Source organism: Penaeus vannamei, chromosome 17 (genome assembly GCF_042767895.1).
Source record: "Penaeus vannamei isolate JL-2024 chromosome 17, ASM4276789v1, whole genome shotgun sequence".
Lineage (NCBI taxonomy): Eukaryota > Metazoa > Arthropoda > Malacostraca > Decapoda > Penaeidae > Penaeus > Penaeus vannamei.
Genome location: NC_091565.1, coordinates 8,799,938 through 8,817,437, shown reverse-complemented (window position 1 = coordinate 8,817,437; position 17,500 = coordinate 8,799,938). Strand labels below are relative to the sequence as shown.

Sequence of the window (17,500 nt, the reverse complement as noted above, 5' to 3'; positions counted from 1 at the left end):
ATATTTTGATATCATGTGAAAATTGTTTTTCTTTTGCTTACTTAGCTCTAAGATGTTTTATATTTTTGCTGAATTCTAGTTTTTAAATTGCTAGATTTTGTGATTTTTACAGTATTGTTAAATTTGCATAGTGATTATTTCATGGATATATGGTAGGAAGTAATGATTGACTGTAGACATTAAGAACAAAATAGTAAATTGCCATTGACATTTGAAGGACAGATGCAGGCAATATGTCCACAAAATATTGTTATTTTGTTTCCATTTTCAAAAACAATGGAATCACAATTATAGTCTAAAACTGATTTGGCAGGGTAGTTCTTCTACAGTATGAAACAAGATTATGTAGAAAAGGTTACAGTGATTTGTCATTTTCTTTTGTGAAACAGAAACACAGAAGTGCAAAAGTAGTGTTTTTTAATTGTGGGTGTCTGAACATAATTGGTGATAGATTACTAATTCAATTTGGTAAACAAATGTATCTTTAAAAGATACAGTAGCCAAAAGTACGAAGTAGATTGTTAAAGTAATTGATGGTTTTGTTGATACAGATCTTTTGGTAAGTTTGTTAGAGGGTTATTGCTATTCAAAAGAAGTTTAGGTAAACATATATTATGGGAAGTGCTTCGGCTGTAATGTTTAGTGTTGATAGACTGTTTATTTGATTTTGATGATTCTCTTAGTTTCATTTTTGTGTTATTTTTGTAATGTATTTCAAATGGTGGTCTTTGTCCAAAGATAGGCCCTAAGTATATAACATGAATTAATCTACTCCTATAGGATGCGAGACAAATTCAAGATTCTTCTTATGGAGACTGGATATGTTACTCCAGGCAAGAGGCTTGATGAAGTGCGTGTCCTGTTTATGGGTAGAGAAAGCTTTGACTCCCTATCAGAACATGATAGACAATTTATTTATGAACAACACCAAAAGGACATTACTGAAAAAGCAAGACAAAATTTCCATGTAAGTGTTGTCTGGTTTTGTTTTTTCCACTCACTTTAAGAGTTATTATTAGAGTTTTATATCACCTTATTAGTATTACTTTCTCCTTTGAATATGCTTCAAGAGGCAGAAATTTTCTCCCTTTGCCATAGTAAGGTTTGTTATTAACCTGGTGGTGCTTGGAAAGTCCTCAAGATTATTTTATTGCCTTTTCAGGAGTTGTTATTAGAGCAGGCTGAACTTTTTTACCATGTGAAGAGTCTTGCACCTACGGGCACTATTACTCAAGAAGACATTCGTGAAATTACTCAAACGTTACAAGAAGACAGCAGGTATACTTTTGTCCCTTTTGGTATTTATTTTACATAGTTGCTTGTGTAAGAGCTTTGTAATTTTCATATGACTTTGATTAACTGATTAATTTACTGATTATTTTTAGGGTCAGTTAATGTTTCTCTTTGTGTTTTCTTGTTTTTCAGATACAAAGCTTTAGACAGGTTAGAGAGTGAGAGAACTTTACTGCTACTCCAACACCTAGGTTTTGTCCATTGTCCGAAAAAGGAACACTGTCCATCCTTCCCGAACTGTATGGACTGCCTGATTGAGAAGATTATTGCCAACAAAGCAGCCAGGTATTCTGAGATGATGCATTTCTCTCCTTTAACTTCTCGTCTTTTTTCTTGTCCTTGTACTTCTTTTTTATCTTCATTTGCTTCTGCTTCTGCTTCTTCTTTTTTCTGTTGCATCTGTTTATGCATCTCTTGCCTACTTTGCTTAAGCTTTTTTCTTCCATTTTTGCAGCTGCTGCTATTTGTTTTATCCTCCTTCCTCTTCCTCTCCTCCTCCTTCTCCTCTCCTCCTCCTTCTCCTCTCCTCCTCCTCTCCTCTCCTCCTCCTCTCCTCTTCCTCTTTCTCCTTCTCCTCCTCCTCCTCCTCCTCCTCCTCCTCCTCCTCCTCCTCTTCCTCCTCCTCCTCCTCCTCCTCCTCTGTCTCCTCCTCCTCCTCCTCTGTCTCCTCCTCCTCCTCCTCCTCCTCCTCCTCCTCCTCCTCCTCCTCCTCCTTGTTCTCCTCCTCCTCCTCCTCCTCCTCCTCCCCCTCCTCCTCCTCCTTGTGCTCCTCCTCCTCCTCATTCTCTTCCTCCTCCTCCTCCTCCTCTTCCTCCTCCTCCTCCTCCTCTTCCTCTTGCTCATCCTCCTCCTTCTCTTCCTCCTGCTCCTCCTCTTCTTCCTCTTCCTCCTCCTTCTCCTCCTCCTCCTCTTCGTCTTTGTCTTCTTCATCTTCTTTTTATTCTTCATCTTCTTCTTCTTCCTATTGCTCCTCCACATACTCATCCCTACCCTCACCCTTCTCCTCCTCCTCCTCCTCCTCCTTCTTTCTCTCCTCCTCCTCCCTCTTTCTCTCCTCCTCCTCCCTTCCCTCTTTCTCTCCTCCTCTTCCTCCTCCCCCCCTCTGCCTCCTCCTCCTCCTCCCCCCCCCTCTGCCCCCTCCTCCTCCTCCCCCTCTATGCCTCCTCCTCCTCGTCCCCCCTATGCCTCCCCCCCTCTGCCTCCCCCTCCTCCTCCTCCTCCTCCTCCTCCTCCTCCTCCTCTTCCTCCTCCTCCTCCTCCTCCTGCTCTTCCTCCTCTTCCTCCTCTTCACCCTCCTTTTCCTCCTCCTCCTCCTTCTCCTTCCTCTTCCTCCTTCCTCCTTCTCTTCCTCTTCCTCTTCCTCATTGTCCCCTTTTGAATTACACTGAGTTGTTACACCTCCTTCTCCTCCTCCTTCTCCTCCTCCCTCTTCCTCTTCCTCTTCCTCTTCCTCTTCCTCTTCCTCTTCCTCATCGTCCCTTTTTGAATTACACTGAGTTGTTACACCTTTTTCTTTTTCTCACTAGCATTAATAATTGTGTTATTTTATGGCATTCCCTCTTCTTTGATTCCAGTAACAGTCGTCCAGGTTCAGGTACATGGAGTGGGAAGAATCTAGATTATGGCGTACGTATGGATTCTCAAGTGAATTTGGTTCTTCTTGGCAACCACGGCCTAGCAGAAGATCTTCAGAATGTTATTCGGGTCAGTGACTGTCCTGCTCAACCCGATTATTAGATCCAATGATAATGGAATTCCTGTACTTTCATTTAAGTGAAATGTTTGATAATGATCCTTTTTTGTCCACATTTTTTATTTGCTGGAGAGATGTATTTTCATGTTTACAGTGATACTGTTGCCAAAGTTTGTTACTGTTTGAGCTAAATTTTAAAACTAGGTGATGATTAATACGGAAAGAAAGAATAGAGAGAAAAAAGATGTATGCATGCTTGCATGCAAGCATGTACATGTGTGTTTGCATGTGAGTGGGTTTGCCTCCAACTGAAGGAGAAGGATGCTAAAGATATAAGTAAATACATTTTACTATTTTTGCCTCTGGTTTGCAGTCTGTTTGTGAAGATGATGAATTTGAACTCGACAATCAGATCTTCTCCTTAGACTACCGCAGCATAGATGGGGATGTTTCACTGCCACAAAACTCCTTCAAGACCCCAGAATTCTCTCCACATGGTAAGTGCTACCTTTACTGTAATTTTGTTGCAACGTGTAAATTGAGAAGTCCTTTGCTTGATGGACTCTTCTTTACACTAAAGGTTGCTCACTTCCCTCTTGAAAGGAAGAAAGAAAATCATTTTACATAGGAACTCCAGGAGATTGAAATACAACATGGTTTAATCATTCATTCTCTTATTTTTAAAGGGAAGAACATACTAAGATTTTTCTTAAAGACAATTGAGTTACCAATTTGTATGACCAGTTTTTAGGAACTATATTCTGTTCATAAAAGAAAAAAAAAATATTGCTGTCTTTAAAGATTTCAGTCCTGCTTGAGAATGATGGTATATTTTAGACATCCTTGATGTGTTATAAAACCCTGACCTACTGGAATCTGATGCTGTACTAGGATACCATGCTTAGTCACAGCAGATAGTGCAAATGCTAGAAGATAAGATTCTGTTTTGTGGCTTAGTGTAAATCATTGAAATAGATTATTCTAAAAAGTTGGTATTTCCCTTTTATTGTTGCTTTCTGCACTGTCTATGGATCATCACAGATGGTATATATATTAGTATATCTGCTTTTATGTAAATAGAATTCTCATATATACTCTGCAGAGGAGAGGGAAACACACAGGAGCTGTATGGGTGCCATTGCTATCATTAACACAATGTTCCTTGCTTTATTACACCTTTGATATAGCTGGAAATATATTGTACTATTTCATGAAACAAGTTTTTTCATTCAGTTTGTATTGTCTGCAGGTGTTGTATGTGCATACAGTAATGAGGCATCATTGGAATATGTTAGAGAATCATTAGAAAAGTCACTCTTAACGCAACTGGAAAGTGAGGAATCCACTCCAACCCCTCCCATCACCGTCCTATTTGCTCCTGACCCGGACCTGGACCACAATGCAGCACAGCACCTGCATGACGAGGGAGCAAAGTTGGCTGACAGGTGAGAACATGTTAGATTTTGTGTCCCATTGTTGTCTGGTGCCAATGTTTGTATTAATGATAATGATGATGATAATGTTGTTAGTGATAATGTTCATGATAATGTTCATGATAATGTTCATGATGATGATGAAGATATGGATATCACATAGAAGAGATTAGATGTCTGTGAATGTCTGCTAGCTTTAGATACATAATTTTGAATTTTGCTGATAGTGTTCTAGCTTTATGTCTGTGCATCTTAGTTTTATGTTGCATTGTGTAATAATTTGAGCTTTAAAGTGAATTCTTGTGTATGCCCAATTTGTGCAATGAATGTCAAATCAGCTTACTAGAATGCTAATTGCTGAAGTTTTTCTTAACCGACTTCAGATATATGTGAACTAAATGGCTAACCCTAATGCTATCCTAAAACACAGTCCCCCTGGCAGCTTGCAATGCACTTTCCTGGACGTTGGTCTGAGTGTTGGGGGCGGCGAAGGGCGGAGGTTCGACAGCAGTTTGGTCACGAAGGCGCTGCGCTCCTTAATCACCAGCATACAGCATCGCAATCACTCTCTCAATATCTTCAATTCTGCAACATTACCCAGAGATTCACAGCCAGATATCAGGTGAGAAATAACTTTTATCAAGAAATGAAGTTTATCTTCCTTGATGAATATATAAAGTGTTACTACTCACCATAAACACATTGAATATATATAATGCATTAATATATATATTGAATGAATATACAGATTGGGATTTATTCTAGATATTAATGGATATCATTTACAGAATCATAATGTGCATGTTATGTGGAGACCCTTACTCAGTGGAGAATGTGTTGAGCCCACTACTAAGTCACCAGTGGTGTATTGTAACTGGTGAACAATCCATCTCCCTACAAACATTCCTAGGTAAGTGATTTATGGATTTTATCCTTTGTGTATTTGATCACTTGAAAAAGTTTTTTTCTTTAATTAGATGTTTCTTACCCTTGAAGTTTCCATTTGTCAAAGTTTGGTTGTTTATTGCCAGATAGCCTTTAAAGGTAGGCCTGAATATATAGCTTTTCAGAACAGGTGTAAAGATGAGAATTGTTACATTCTTACTGTCACTGATAAATGAGTACCCAAATGAACATGCTTTGACAGATGACTGCAAGCGACGTGTGGAGGTAATAGTGTCCTCCTACCATGGTGCCAATGCTTTCCGGGAAGAGTTGGTACATGGTTTCATCCTTGTGTACTCCACCAAGCGCAAGGCTTCACTAGCTACACTCAGGGCATTTTCTGCAAACATTCCCAATCTTCCTATCCAGGTACAGGCAGTTTTCTACTGGTGAAAATTTAATTTCTTAGTTTTGTTGTTTGCATTACCAGGAATGGCCTTTTTGACTCAAGTAATATATACATTTATATATAATGTTTTAAAATTTGTTCACCAAAAAAAAAAAAAAATATGCTAACTTTTTTCACACTCTAGATTCTGGCAATGACGGACACGAGCAGTGCTTCTGCATTTTTTGGATCTGATATTTCACAACAACTGATTACTGAGGGTAATGCCATAGCTGACAGACTACAGGCACATTTTATGACATCAACTGCAACTTGTCAGCAAAAGAGTAAGTATTTGTATTTGAGTAATTATAGATAACATTGAGTTTTTGGTCATCATTTTGAGCATTATGTTTCAAGTTAGGGCGTATGCCTTTAAAGATTAAAGCCTATTTATTTTTTAGAATAAGGATTCATGTAAAAATAATTTCTCGGTAAGAATGGTAAATAAGATATTTGTGTTTGTCAGTTCACAAAAAACACACATTATCCCATTTGATCCAGGTGCCTTTCTGCTTACATTTCGACCAAAATTGAGCATTAGGCTTATGTTAGTGGCAACCCTCTAGGGGATGGTTTGTAAGCCCAGACCTCAAGAACACTTGTGTGTAGTATAATGACTCCTTTCCCCCACTTTACATTTTTTTTTTTTTTTTGCCATTTTCCAAGTCTATATTTGTCCATGTTATTTGTTATGCTGCAATAAGGTTATGATATACTGTTTTCATTAGACTTATTTATTTCTCCAGGTAGTCTACAACTCTTGAGTAGTATCCATAACAATAAGTAATATTGTATTATTTGTATCATCATTCAGTTTTCTAACACAGCCTGCTCTGCCAATCATGATGAGCAGGAATAGAGAATAGAGACAGTGTCCTCTCGAGAGCTGACACTCTTCCAGCCATGGATTGTAGATATTACATTCCACTCTTGTTTACCAGTGAATGCCTAAATGCCCACTGAGTCTAATCTTCCTCTAAGAGCTTTGTGCATTTATGGAGAATCATTCCCTTCATCTTGGCCCTCAGCTGAATTTTTTATGACAGGACATTCCCATCACTTTGGCCCTCTGCCCAATTTTTCCATGATGGCATATTCCTGTCACGTGGCACCCTGCCACATTTTTTCTTGACTTGATGGTCATGTCACCTGGATCCAATGAGTTAACAATGATAAAAGAAAAATCCCAATAGAATATTTTGCTTTAGATGTTAATTCACAAAATTTTACTTCCTCTCTGCGCAGCTGCTTTCTACACGCCATTCTTTAAGGAGGTGTGGGACAAGAAACCAGAAATTGAGCAGGCCTTCAACATGGAGGATCCCTCTGGCCTTGATGACTCTGGGGAAGGCACGCTGGAGCGTCCCCCCCATCACCACCACAGGAGCATCACGTTGCCACCACCAAGACGAAGCCTCCCGCCCAGATCCCAGTCTGCGGAAGGGTGGGTCGAGTGCGTTACGTTTGGGTTATTGTTCTTGGGAGAGACTGAGCATTTGAAGTTGTCATATTGTTATTATTTTTTTCATTGTTTTTTTACCCATTATCAGGTTAATTTTCCGTGTTGTTATAGGAGCAGTTCAGAGATCTACGAGACCGTGCCAACAGATGTTTCTTTAGGGGATGACCTGGATGAGCCTCTATCACCAGTATTCCCAGATGACCAGCCTCTCACACCTTCGGACGACTCGGACATCTACTCTCACATTGATAACGACGAAGAGGAGCACCTCATGAAACCCTCGCAACTGAAGAAGCATCAGAGATTTCAGCAAGGTAAGATTTTCAGTACTTCACACCATTTTGTTTCCCCCTATTAAGAATTTTATAGAATGTTTGTGTGTGGTTGTCAAAAAAGGAGGAGCTGCCATGTCATTATTTTTATTTTACTTTTTTTTCATATAAAAGAGCAACAGGCAATATGTTGTGAATTTTCAGGTTGCATTGGCTTTTAATAGCTATTTTATATATATATATATTCATTTTACTCATTTTCTTTACTTGCCTTTAAAATTTTTGAATAATGGATGAAAATAGGGGCTTTGTGTTTTTTTTGTATGCTTTCAGGTTAAAAAAGAAAGAAAGAAAAAAGATTGTTTTCAGGAACTTGGTGTGTAATGTGCTTTGTGTTCGTACTCTTACAAGCAAGCAGGTGTATCGTCATGTACATTTTATATAGGAAAAGAATAGAGGTAATTGGCATTTTTCCCCTCCCTTTTTATAGAATGATAGAAGGATAGAGGAGTGATAGATGTGACTATGCAATTGTCATACAGTAGGTACCTCAAAAGAGTCTGTGTACATAGATAGACTAAAAAGCTTTCTGAGATCTTACAGTGATCGAGGTGAAACAGTAAGCAGCCAGTGAGTGAAGAATAATTTTCTATTTGTTCCGTATTATTAGAGTGCTTATTGAATAGATGGCTCACATAAATGTCCATTTGTTTATTTAAATATTTAGTGCTGTAAACTGCTTATGATTTTACATATATTTTTGACTGTCGTGTATGTGTAAACAGGTTTATGCAGTTTTTTCCCCACTCCTTTTTCTTTCTTATATGTAAATGTGATTGTATGTGTGAATGTGACTATGTATGTGTGTGTGTTTGTGCATTGTGTGTATGTGTTCATAGTTATATGCAAGTGTGGGTGTTTTCATCTTTGTTACTTTGTCTCTTTCTCTTTCTCTCTCATCCTCAGTGTATCTTAGTCTTCCTTTATTTTTCTGTCTGGTGGAGTATTTCTTTATGTTTATGAATGTACAGAAGTGTTAATTGTGTGTTTTCAATTGTATAGATGTAAGTGCAAATGAGTATGTGCTTTTGCTGAGTGTGTTGGATGTATGTGCAAATATGTATGTTTTTACTTTTATATTTTTATTTAAAATTCCTCACCTAACATAGAGGAAAGCAAAACCAGTTTTTACTTCTCCTACATACAAGTTTGTTTCACTTCAGTACAAGTCTTCTCTCTCTTTCACATATTCTGAAACTACAAGGTCTTGTTGCTTTATGTACAAGTAATACGATTTCAGATTATTTTTTCCCTGAAGCATTGTTTTGACAATATCATGTTTGTACCTTGTTAATGAGTTACAAGCTTTCTTTATTTTCTTTTCCCCTAAATACTTCTGCCTGCTTTTTGCTCCATTTTGTTCATATTCATAATTAACTTTACAGTACATGTGGTCGTCTTCCCATACTTTCTCCTTTTTAAAATTTGTTATTATTTTTAGATTATTTTTCTTTATTAATTCATTTTTTTCTTTATCTGAGACTACCATAGCATAATGAAATATTCATGTCTTTTTAACTTAGAAGTACTTCTCAGACAGATAAATAATTCATCTTATAAAAAAGTGCCAGGTAATAAGTGTATGTATGTGTTTAAATGATTACATAGATTTTCAATGCAGGTGAGAAATTATGTGAAATGATTTGTTCTCTTGTATAGGGGAACATCTATGCAAGTTATAAAAGCAGTAAATGTAGTTTATAGTTTCATGAATTTGATGAATATAGGCAAAGAATGTATGGGCCTTCATTTAGAACTTGTGCTTGATATTTTCCGAGAATCTCAAATTTATAAATTAGGTCCTGTTGCAAGATCCTTTGCAGAATTAAAGATATATCAACATTATTTTTATATTAATAATTTCTGTATTTAGATTATTGCTGATTCTTCACTAATTTTCTTTTCTGCTTCTATGAGTATGTACAGGAAAACTGTCATTTTTGATACATGTACAGAAAAAGTGTCACTCTTGATACAAAAGCATATTCTCAGGAAATAGAACTTATTTTGTAATCTGTAATTGTTGCCTATGTAAAGTTAATACTTTAATTTTTGGCATTGGTAAATCATTTTATGTCAGGAACATAGCCTTAAGATTACAGTGAACCAAGCTGACAAATATATATTATCTAAATAGTATAAACATTTATACCATTCATTATCACATGGATATGTAGTATGTTATATTGCATTTCATTTCATTTGACTTAATTATTTTATGTTTTATCTTCATTATTTTTCCTTTGGACCAGTTAATAAGTTTTGGTTACCTTATTCTCCATCAACTTTATTTCATAAATCTTTAAGTTCTCAAATAGATTTTTTTTTTATTTGATCAAGTTTCCCAATGGCAGACCTACTTCTTCCTCAAATATGTTTTCAGAGCAGATACTACTCTCTGTTTCATCTTGGTACTTGATCTCTCCTTGAACAACTGTAAACAAACCAACATTCGATAATTTTTTGTATGTACAAAGATACAGAAAAGCAGTGCTACTGGACAAACTTCATTAGCATCGGATAGGGGCTAGGCTGTAAAGATGTAAAGATGGCAAGCATTTTCTATTTAACTGAACAAAGAAGGTGGAGCTATCAGGACACTTTTATCTTTACACAAGGGCCAGGGAAAAATGAAGAATAAGGGAGACAAGATGCTATGGCATTTTACGGATAGGATCTGTATAGCTAGTGATGTTATTTACAATGTTTGTTTTTATTTTTTTATATATATTTTTAACTAGTGAAAAGTGTATTGATTTTGTGTATGTATTTGAGTTGCTTCTATGAAAAATTGTTTGTCATTTTGTCAGGAAGGAATGTGTTGTAGATAGCATTTTATATATACATATATATATTTCAATCTTTTCTGCTTGGGATCATAAGTAGTAGGTTTAGGTAATGAATATGAGCTTTATATTTTTCTTGCAACATTGCTGTTGGCTGATTGTTTGATCATTGTTGCTGGACACTAGCTTATAGCATGGCTGTTTTGATTGTTTATATCTTAAAGCTTAATTTATTGTGCCGGGCTCCACTCCTGCTAGTGCCATTAATTTTCCTTACATATGATTGTCTGCTTTAGAGTGATTGTCTAGTTTCCATTTTCTAAATTAATTTTGGATTTAGCTCTCCAATTGATATATATTTCTACATATATAAAACCAAATAATAGTTTGTGAAAAATCAGTAAATTAGTCATTTGCTGTCTGGTAATTCAGCAAAATTTAACAGCAGGGATGTTTCCTCATTGTGGCTATAGCCATGATGATGTTACTATGGTAATATTGATAGTTACAGGAACAAAGAACATTTTCCTTGACTTTGGATTCAGATTATGAATATTTGAGGAAATGTTACTATCGATTAACAGTGTCATTCCTGTTTAGTGGATGTATGATACCTTCAATCACTTGGTATATATTAAGAGTTGTTTTATATATTTATATAAAAAGATTTGTTTAATCTTTATAAGCTCACTCATATTGATATTAGTGTATTCTAATGCAGGTTCTGGAACATGGATATAAATATAGGAAACAAGTTCATAAAGAGTGAGCAATAGTTTACAATAATTATTTCTTTTTCTATTCACTGGGTAGTGTGCAATGTGCTGTGGTAGTGATTGATTTATCTTTGATGTGAAAACACTAGCATTAGATGTTTAAACAGACTACTATTCTGTAATTTTCATAAACTTAGACATTGTAATCTGTAATGTAAGATAAATGTTTTACATTAATTGTTTTAAATAGAAAGTAATTTCCCTCATAAAGGACAGCCATGTGCCCAGAAACTGATGTAACTGTTAAAATGGTTGATTATCACATTTAACCATCCACCATACTATGGTTTGTTTACTATAGGATTTGCATTCCTGGAATTCAGATAATCACAAATTGTAGATGAACAAGTCTTAGAAACATTAGTCCAGAAACTTAAATAAGCATGGCTTTTGAGCAACTCTCAGATAGTTCTAGAGTTAATGACTAAGCTTACCCATTCTTTTATTTTTAGTTATGATATGACCAAGCAAGACTCACATTTGGTTTGACTTGATTCAGGTGACTTATTGCACAAGACCATTTCATTTGCACTGGGTGACAGAGACCAGCAGCAGGCAGCCAATAGAATGACAACAAAACCTTAAAACGTGTGAGCTGTCTTGGATCATTAGACATCTTAGATTTTAAGTGTTCTAAAATTTGTAACAGGACCTGTGCATGTAGAAACACCAATACTGATTCCTGTAACAATTGTGCTGTAGCCTCATTCTGTAAATCAATCACACGAGAGCTGTTTAATGTTCTTAGATATTTGAAACACTTTGTTGAACACCTAAAAATATGTATGACATTGTATATATGGCTTTTGGAGTATGATACAACATAAGTTTGTATGAAATATTGTCTCTGTAGATCAGAGTGAAAAGACTTCCAGGAAGAAAATACATCAAAGGATGTAGTAGCGTGAGTAAGAAGCAAGTGAAATAAAATAAACACATCCATATATTCACTTTACATGAAGTTGAAGTGGGATCAATAGAAAAGTTATAAATGAAACTTGAATGATAAGGAAATATCACTGAATACTTTAAGCACCAAGTTACAAGTCACTGATGATTTTTAATGTATAATAAAAGGTTTGCATTTGATGATAGTTCTACAGTGTATACTCAAAGAAGAATATTGCTGAATATGTTGCACTTTTAGACTATTGCTTCTGGTTTGCATGAGTCAGAAAGCACATGGTATATTTGTTGCATAGATTTATGAAAATAGGGGGGTGTATCATCTGAATGTCACTGGTCAGCAACTAATCATTGTACACCACAACTTAACATTCTTTTATGTGATTTATTTTTCAGATTGAGTGTTGTGTAGTAATGTAATATGATGAGACAGTAATTGATAGCAGTCAGAGTTGTCCAATGATGTGTCCTCACACACAAATGCAAATGCTAGGTTTCTTCTTCGTTACAGAATTATTCCGTCAATCATATCCGAGCACAGAATCTCTGCCCACAACTGTGTCTTCCCGCTCCAAGGTTTCCACCCAACCCTCTGACCTGGAGCCCACGTACCCCCCCTTGCCACCATACCCACCCCTACCTCCTTCGGCATCTCCACCACCCTATAGTTATGTCACACGTGACCACTCCTTCGACGGTGGGAGTGGGGGACAGTACAACCAACGGGATGGGGCTGCATCCCCATCCCAGCGTGACCGTCCCCCTCCCCCATATTCTTTTGCTCCACGCACCTTACCCCATGACATGAATAAACCCCAGCCCGCCCCTAGACACCAGTTCTTTAAGGCAGAGAGTTTGACGCTAGACCATGGGGCCTCTGACCGAGACTACCTCATGATACGAGAACGTGTGGACAGGGGTGAATATCCTCTTTTGCTCTCTTACACTATGGCACACTTTATTATTTTGGCTTGTCACTATAAAACAGTTATTTTGGTTTGCTGCTGTACATTATGGGGATAGACCTGTGCCCTGGTGCATGTGTGATTTTAGAGATACATCTGTAGGAGGTATCTTAGATAACTCAAAGCAGTGTAACTGTAGAAAGTGAGTTTAGTGTAATGATTCATTCCTTTTTGATATGTATACTGGAATTATTAAAAGGAATTTCGTTTAAAAGAATATGACTTGAATACATATGAAACTCTGTGGTGTAGTGAAGGATGGTTATTTTAATTATTATCCTGGTGGAAGCTACCTACAAACATGTAAGAAATTTTCATGGTATGTATAATGACAAAAGGAATTCATGATACCTTGTGGAAAAATTACAATTTTCCCCTTCGGGACAGTACTGTAAAAGCGTAAACAATCTTTTTCTTAAGTTTTGAATTTCTAATGAATTCTGTTGAAAGCAGTGAAGAGCAAAAACATCAGGACATCATGGGCAATGTTTGTCTGTCCCCATTGAGGTAGCTCCATTAAATGGGGATTTTGATCACTTTAGATTGGCTGGTATGTTTTGAACTGCATGAATTTTTTGGCTGTAATGGTCTGGAGTAGCAGATATAATTTTTAAGATAGTACTCTACAGTACTTGCATTCTTTGTATATGCATGGTAATTTTTATGTTTGCATGGTTGGTTTTCTACCATTTTTTTGCATAGTTGATTTTTTAAAAGATAGGTTTTTATTATTTTTATCATGATGGAAGTTATTGGGAAGATCTAAATAGTCACAGGTTATGTCTTAAATGTTTGAACACGTTCTGGAAATGTTCCTTTTTATTTTGGATTTCATAAACAGTACTAGACCATTTGATTATTTGGGCATTTTAGGGTAAATATATTCTTATGAAATACTTAGTTATAATGTTGTGTGGGCATAGCATAATTTTAAGGGGGAATGATATTATTATCTTTATCTGATTGATAAGTGATATTTAAGTAAAAATACATGTAGATATACATATATAGATATGTATAAAAAAAATGCCGGAAACTTTTTGCATAAAAAAAGAAAAAAAAATCTGCTGATATTTTTCTGTATGATAACAATTTATTTTTGATATTTTATGAGGTGATGTTTGAAAATAAAAAGATAATAGATATTTTTTATATGACTGGAAGTGATACATATATTTTTGAACAGTCTGGTATTTTTATGGGATTGAACCTAGACTTGAATGAAAATAATTTATAGCTATTTCAGATTTTGAGGAGATTAAGGTGTCTTTTTTCCAGGATTTTCAGTATCCCTAAACTAACCAACTAAACACTCAATTTTTCCCAGATTGTTACTAAGAATATCTGTTGCATGAAGGTAACAGACATTTTTGTTCCCCTTTGCCAAAAAAGTATGTATTTTAACCTGATTGCAGATTCTGCCCTTCTTAGTCAGTGTATTGCCCTTTTGACAATTTTGCATCACAGAAGGTACATTAAGTATCATTCATTACTTTGGTGGATGCAACCATGCTGAAACTCCAGACTGCTGTACAACTATGATCTGCCTATAATAAGAATGCACATGCTGCCAGAAAGCTTCTGGTTTATGTAGCCTGATAAAAGTTGACCGTCCTGAGAATGATTTTTTGCTGTTGGGAATAGGGAAGAAATGGAAATAATGTGAATGGAGAAGATTGGTGTCCTCTTGAGAGACAGTTTACTTCCTCCCTCTATGCTTCTGTCTTTCTTTCTGGTTTGAAAACTTGTAATAATGGGTATGCAGCCAGCTTGACTGAGTTTTTGTCTTGCTCAACAAGTAAATCCTTGTTTGGTCTTAGCTTCGGTACTTTGCAGCCTCACAATTTACTTCAAATTTCTAGTGTGGTGTGTGATTTAGGTTTTGTGCTGTTGTGGTATTGAGATCAGAAGTGTTTTCATTCTTTTTTTTTTCTCATTAAGTTCTTGGTTCCTGCTCTCATGCATATGGATATAGTAAGGTGAAAATTATTCAAGGATGATTATTTTTATTTTTGCATATCATAAAACAATCATCATTAGAGTAACCCATTCCATCACTCAGTACCCATTATTATGTAAAACCTCAGTTCATACCCAACAGTTCATGTCTCAACTGTCTTCATGTTTTGTTTGCGTTGGAATTTACTGGAGTGCAGAACTGCAGAAGTTAATGTTATTACTTTTTGTTGGTATGGGTAAATTGTCTGCTTGCTACATTAGATGGTTTATCACAGGATGAAAGGTTCTTAGTGTTTTAGGTGAATTCCTTTGCTTCTCATAAGTAAACCTTCAGTTGGCATTATCGTGGTTGGTAGTGGAGTTATGATGTTTGTTATTTCTTGTTGGTTCAAAAAATAGATTTGGCAGGTGGCAGTTAACCAAAGAGATGATTAGTCTCAAGTATTTGATATAACATGTTTGTTTGAGAGTGATACCATTTGCTGACATACTACTAAAAAGGAGGGAAATGTAGTGATCTTAAAGTATTTAAAGCTGATTTGAAGATCAGAATCCAAATTTTTACCTATAGGTAAGCCTCCTCCTCATTTGCAGCTAAAACCATAGTATACATGAATTAGGTCCCACACACTGTGAAACTCTGTAAAGAGGAACCTCTGAACTTTAGTCCATACCTGCATCCTCTTGACTCAACTGATTCAAAACAGTAAAAGAAGTTGGGACTAAGAAATGCTTTGTTTGGACAGTTCTGGTTGAGCAAACAATGTTTTATGTATTGCTATGATGAAGTCATTATGGATTTGTATTCTTATTTGTTTGAAAGACAGAAGCATGGTGGTACCAGGATCAGAAGAGTATAAGAAGGGACATGCAAATTTTTACTAAAGATTTGAATTTTAGATACTGCCTGACAAACGGAGGGTCATTGTCCTTTGAAGTGTTAAAGCAAGCCCTGACAGTATTGGCCAGTTTATTTATTTGTTTATATGAAAGATATGTTGAAGAGCCTAACCTTTTGATGATGATAATTTTACATATATGCATGCTATGTCTGAGGAGGTGTTGTTTTATATATTTTCTTTACACATAGATGGCTCAAGAAGTGCTTAGTCATCAAGGAGTTAATTGCTAGCCTTACCTAACCACATCTATTTCTCCCATTCTTTGAAGTTTTAGTAATGAAAGTTCTTATTTTTATGAATATTGTTATTGCCGATAACAATAATAATGATGATTTAAAAAATCTGATAATTATGATGATGATGATTAAAAGGATAAAAACATTTATAATATTGGTAAAACCAATAGATGTGTTTTTTTTCCAATAAGTTAAGAGGGGTGGGGCAAACAATTGAAGTCTGATAGGCCTAGAAATTGATTTTTTGTTAACTAAGTACTTTTGAAGCCAATCTGTGTATAAATGAAAATAACAAAACAAAACTGTGATGGACAGTATATGTACCTGGTGCCAGTGGGTTAAGAATATGCTGCAGCCTCTCAACCGTGTAGCTGGGATAATTTTGTATGTTAATTTTTCTTTGCTTTTGGAGAATTGATATGCAAGCCAGAAAGTGTTTGAGAATATTTTAGCAATAATAATGTGAAGACAATTTGGTATGTACATCCCCGTAGATGCCATTGGTAATGCATAGATATATACAAATAGAAATATCTTTGTTGATTTGAGATATTTTTAAAATGTGCTTTAAATCAAAGAGAATTCCTTGTTTACAAATGATATGCTTGACGAACTTTGAAGAAATTGTCAGGGTTTGTTTTATGTCAGTACCTATCAGGCTCCCGGATATGATTATTACTTTTGAATCTTTAATGGTGTAAGATAGAAACACTATTTACAGTATAAACTTCTGCAATTCTGTCTGTTAGTTCATCATTTGTAAGAAATGATAAGATCAAATAAGACTGTATCAGATGGGAACTCCTCTTGTAGATGTCAGCATTCTGGAATGGATGTCAGAAATCAAACTTGATTGTCATCTCTCCTAGGGCAGGGTTGTCTATCCCCTCAGGAGACTTGGGTTTGGAGGTAGCATCTGTAAGAACAGATTAACTTGCCTCTCATAGACATGAGGAAAGTCTCTAGTGTTTCCTTTTTGAAATCTGCTTATGGACTTGTCTTATTATCGTCCCTGTATATCAAGCCTGGAAGGCGACTTTGTAGAGGAAAGTTGCAACCCTGGGGTGCTGCACCCCTTTGGCTTCACTTGGATTACTTTACAGTGTTCCTTGTCTTTAGTTGAATCTCATGATCCTTTGGTCAATACTTTATCTTCATTGCAAAAGTAAGGGAGTGCCTGCCCCCCAGAGTCACTGATCAGTAGTTTCCAACTTCAAGAACCCTTCATCACCCCAGAGGAAGAGTACAACTAGCTGTAAGCTGTTGGTCAAGTTACCAATTTAATGTAATTCAGCTGAAACTAGTTTCTGTGGGTGTGAACAAAGGTCCTTGAGCAAGGTAATTGTTCAAATGTGTGCGGGTGAGGTAGTAATGTGGGTGGTGTGTGGTTGGTGGTCCCACAGGTGGTCTACAGGTGTACC

At 36.2% G+C, this 17,500-nt stretch overlaps 1 protein-coding gene across 2 annotated transcripts in view; it reads left to right on the top strand.

The window, feature by feature from the left end:
- Positions 1–17,500, top strand: part of RhoGAPp190 (Rho GTPase-activating protein 190) — a 230,601-nt gene that overhangs the window by 172,097 nt on the left and 41,004 nt on the right. The window contains exons 5-18 of one of the 2 annotated variants that reach the window (XM_070131879.1): positions 781–967; positions 1,163–1,278; positions 1,426–1,578; positions 2,868–2,997; positions 3,360–3,483; positions 4,236–4,431; positions 4,850–5,041; positions 5,208–5,329; positions 5,567–5,733; positions 5,898–6,039; positions 7,001–7,208; positions 7,329–7,531; positions 12,529–12,936; positions 17,483–17,500. The exon at positions 17,483–17,500 is cut by the window's right edge and continues 159 nt beyond it. In XM_070131879.1, coding sequence (XP_069987980.1) covers positions 781–967; positions 1,163–1,278; positions 1,426–1,578; positions 2,868–2,997; positions 3,360–3,483; positions 4,236–4,431; positions 4,850–5,041; positions 5,208–5,329; positions 5,567–5,733; positions 5,898–6,039; positions 7,001–7,208; positions 7,329–7,531; positions 12,529–12,936; positions 17,483–17,500 — 2,366 coding nt within the window. The remainder of the gene's footprint in view (positions 1–780; positions 968–1,162; positions 1,279–1,425; positions 1,579–2,867; positions 2,998–3,359; positions 3,484–4,235; positions 4,432–4,849; positions 5,042–5,207; positions 5,330–5,566; positions 5,734–5,897; positions 6,040–7,000; positions 7,209–7,328; positions 7,532–12,528; positions 12,937–17,482) is intronic. The other variant, XM_070131880.1, reaches the window with a different exon arrangement.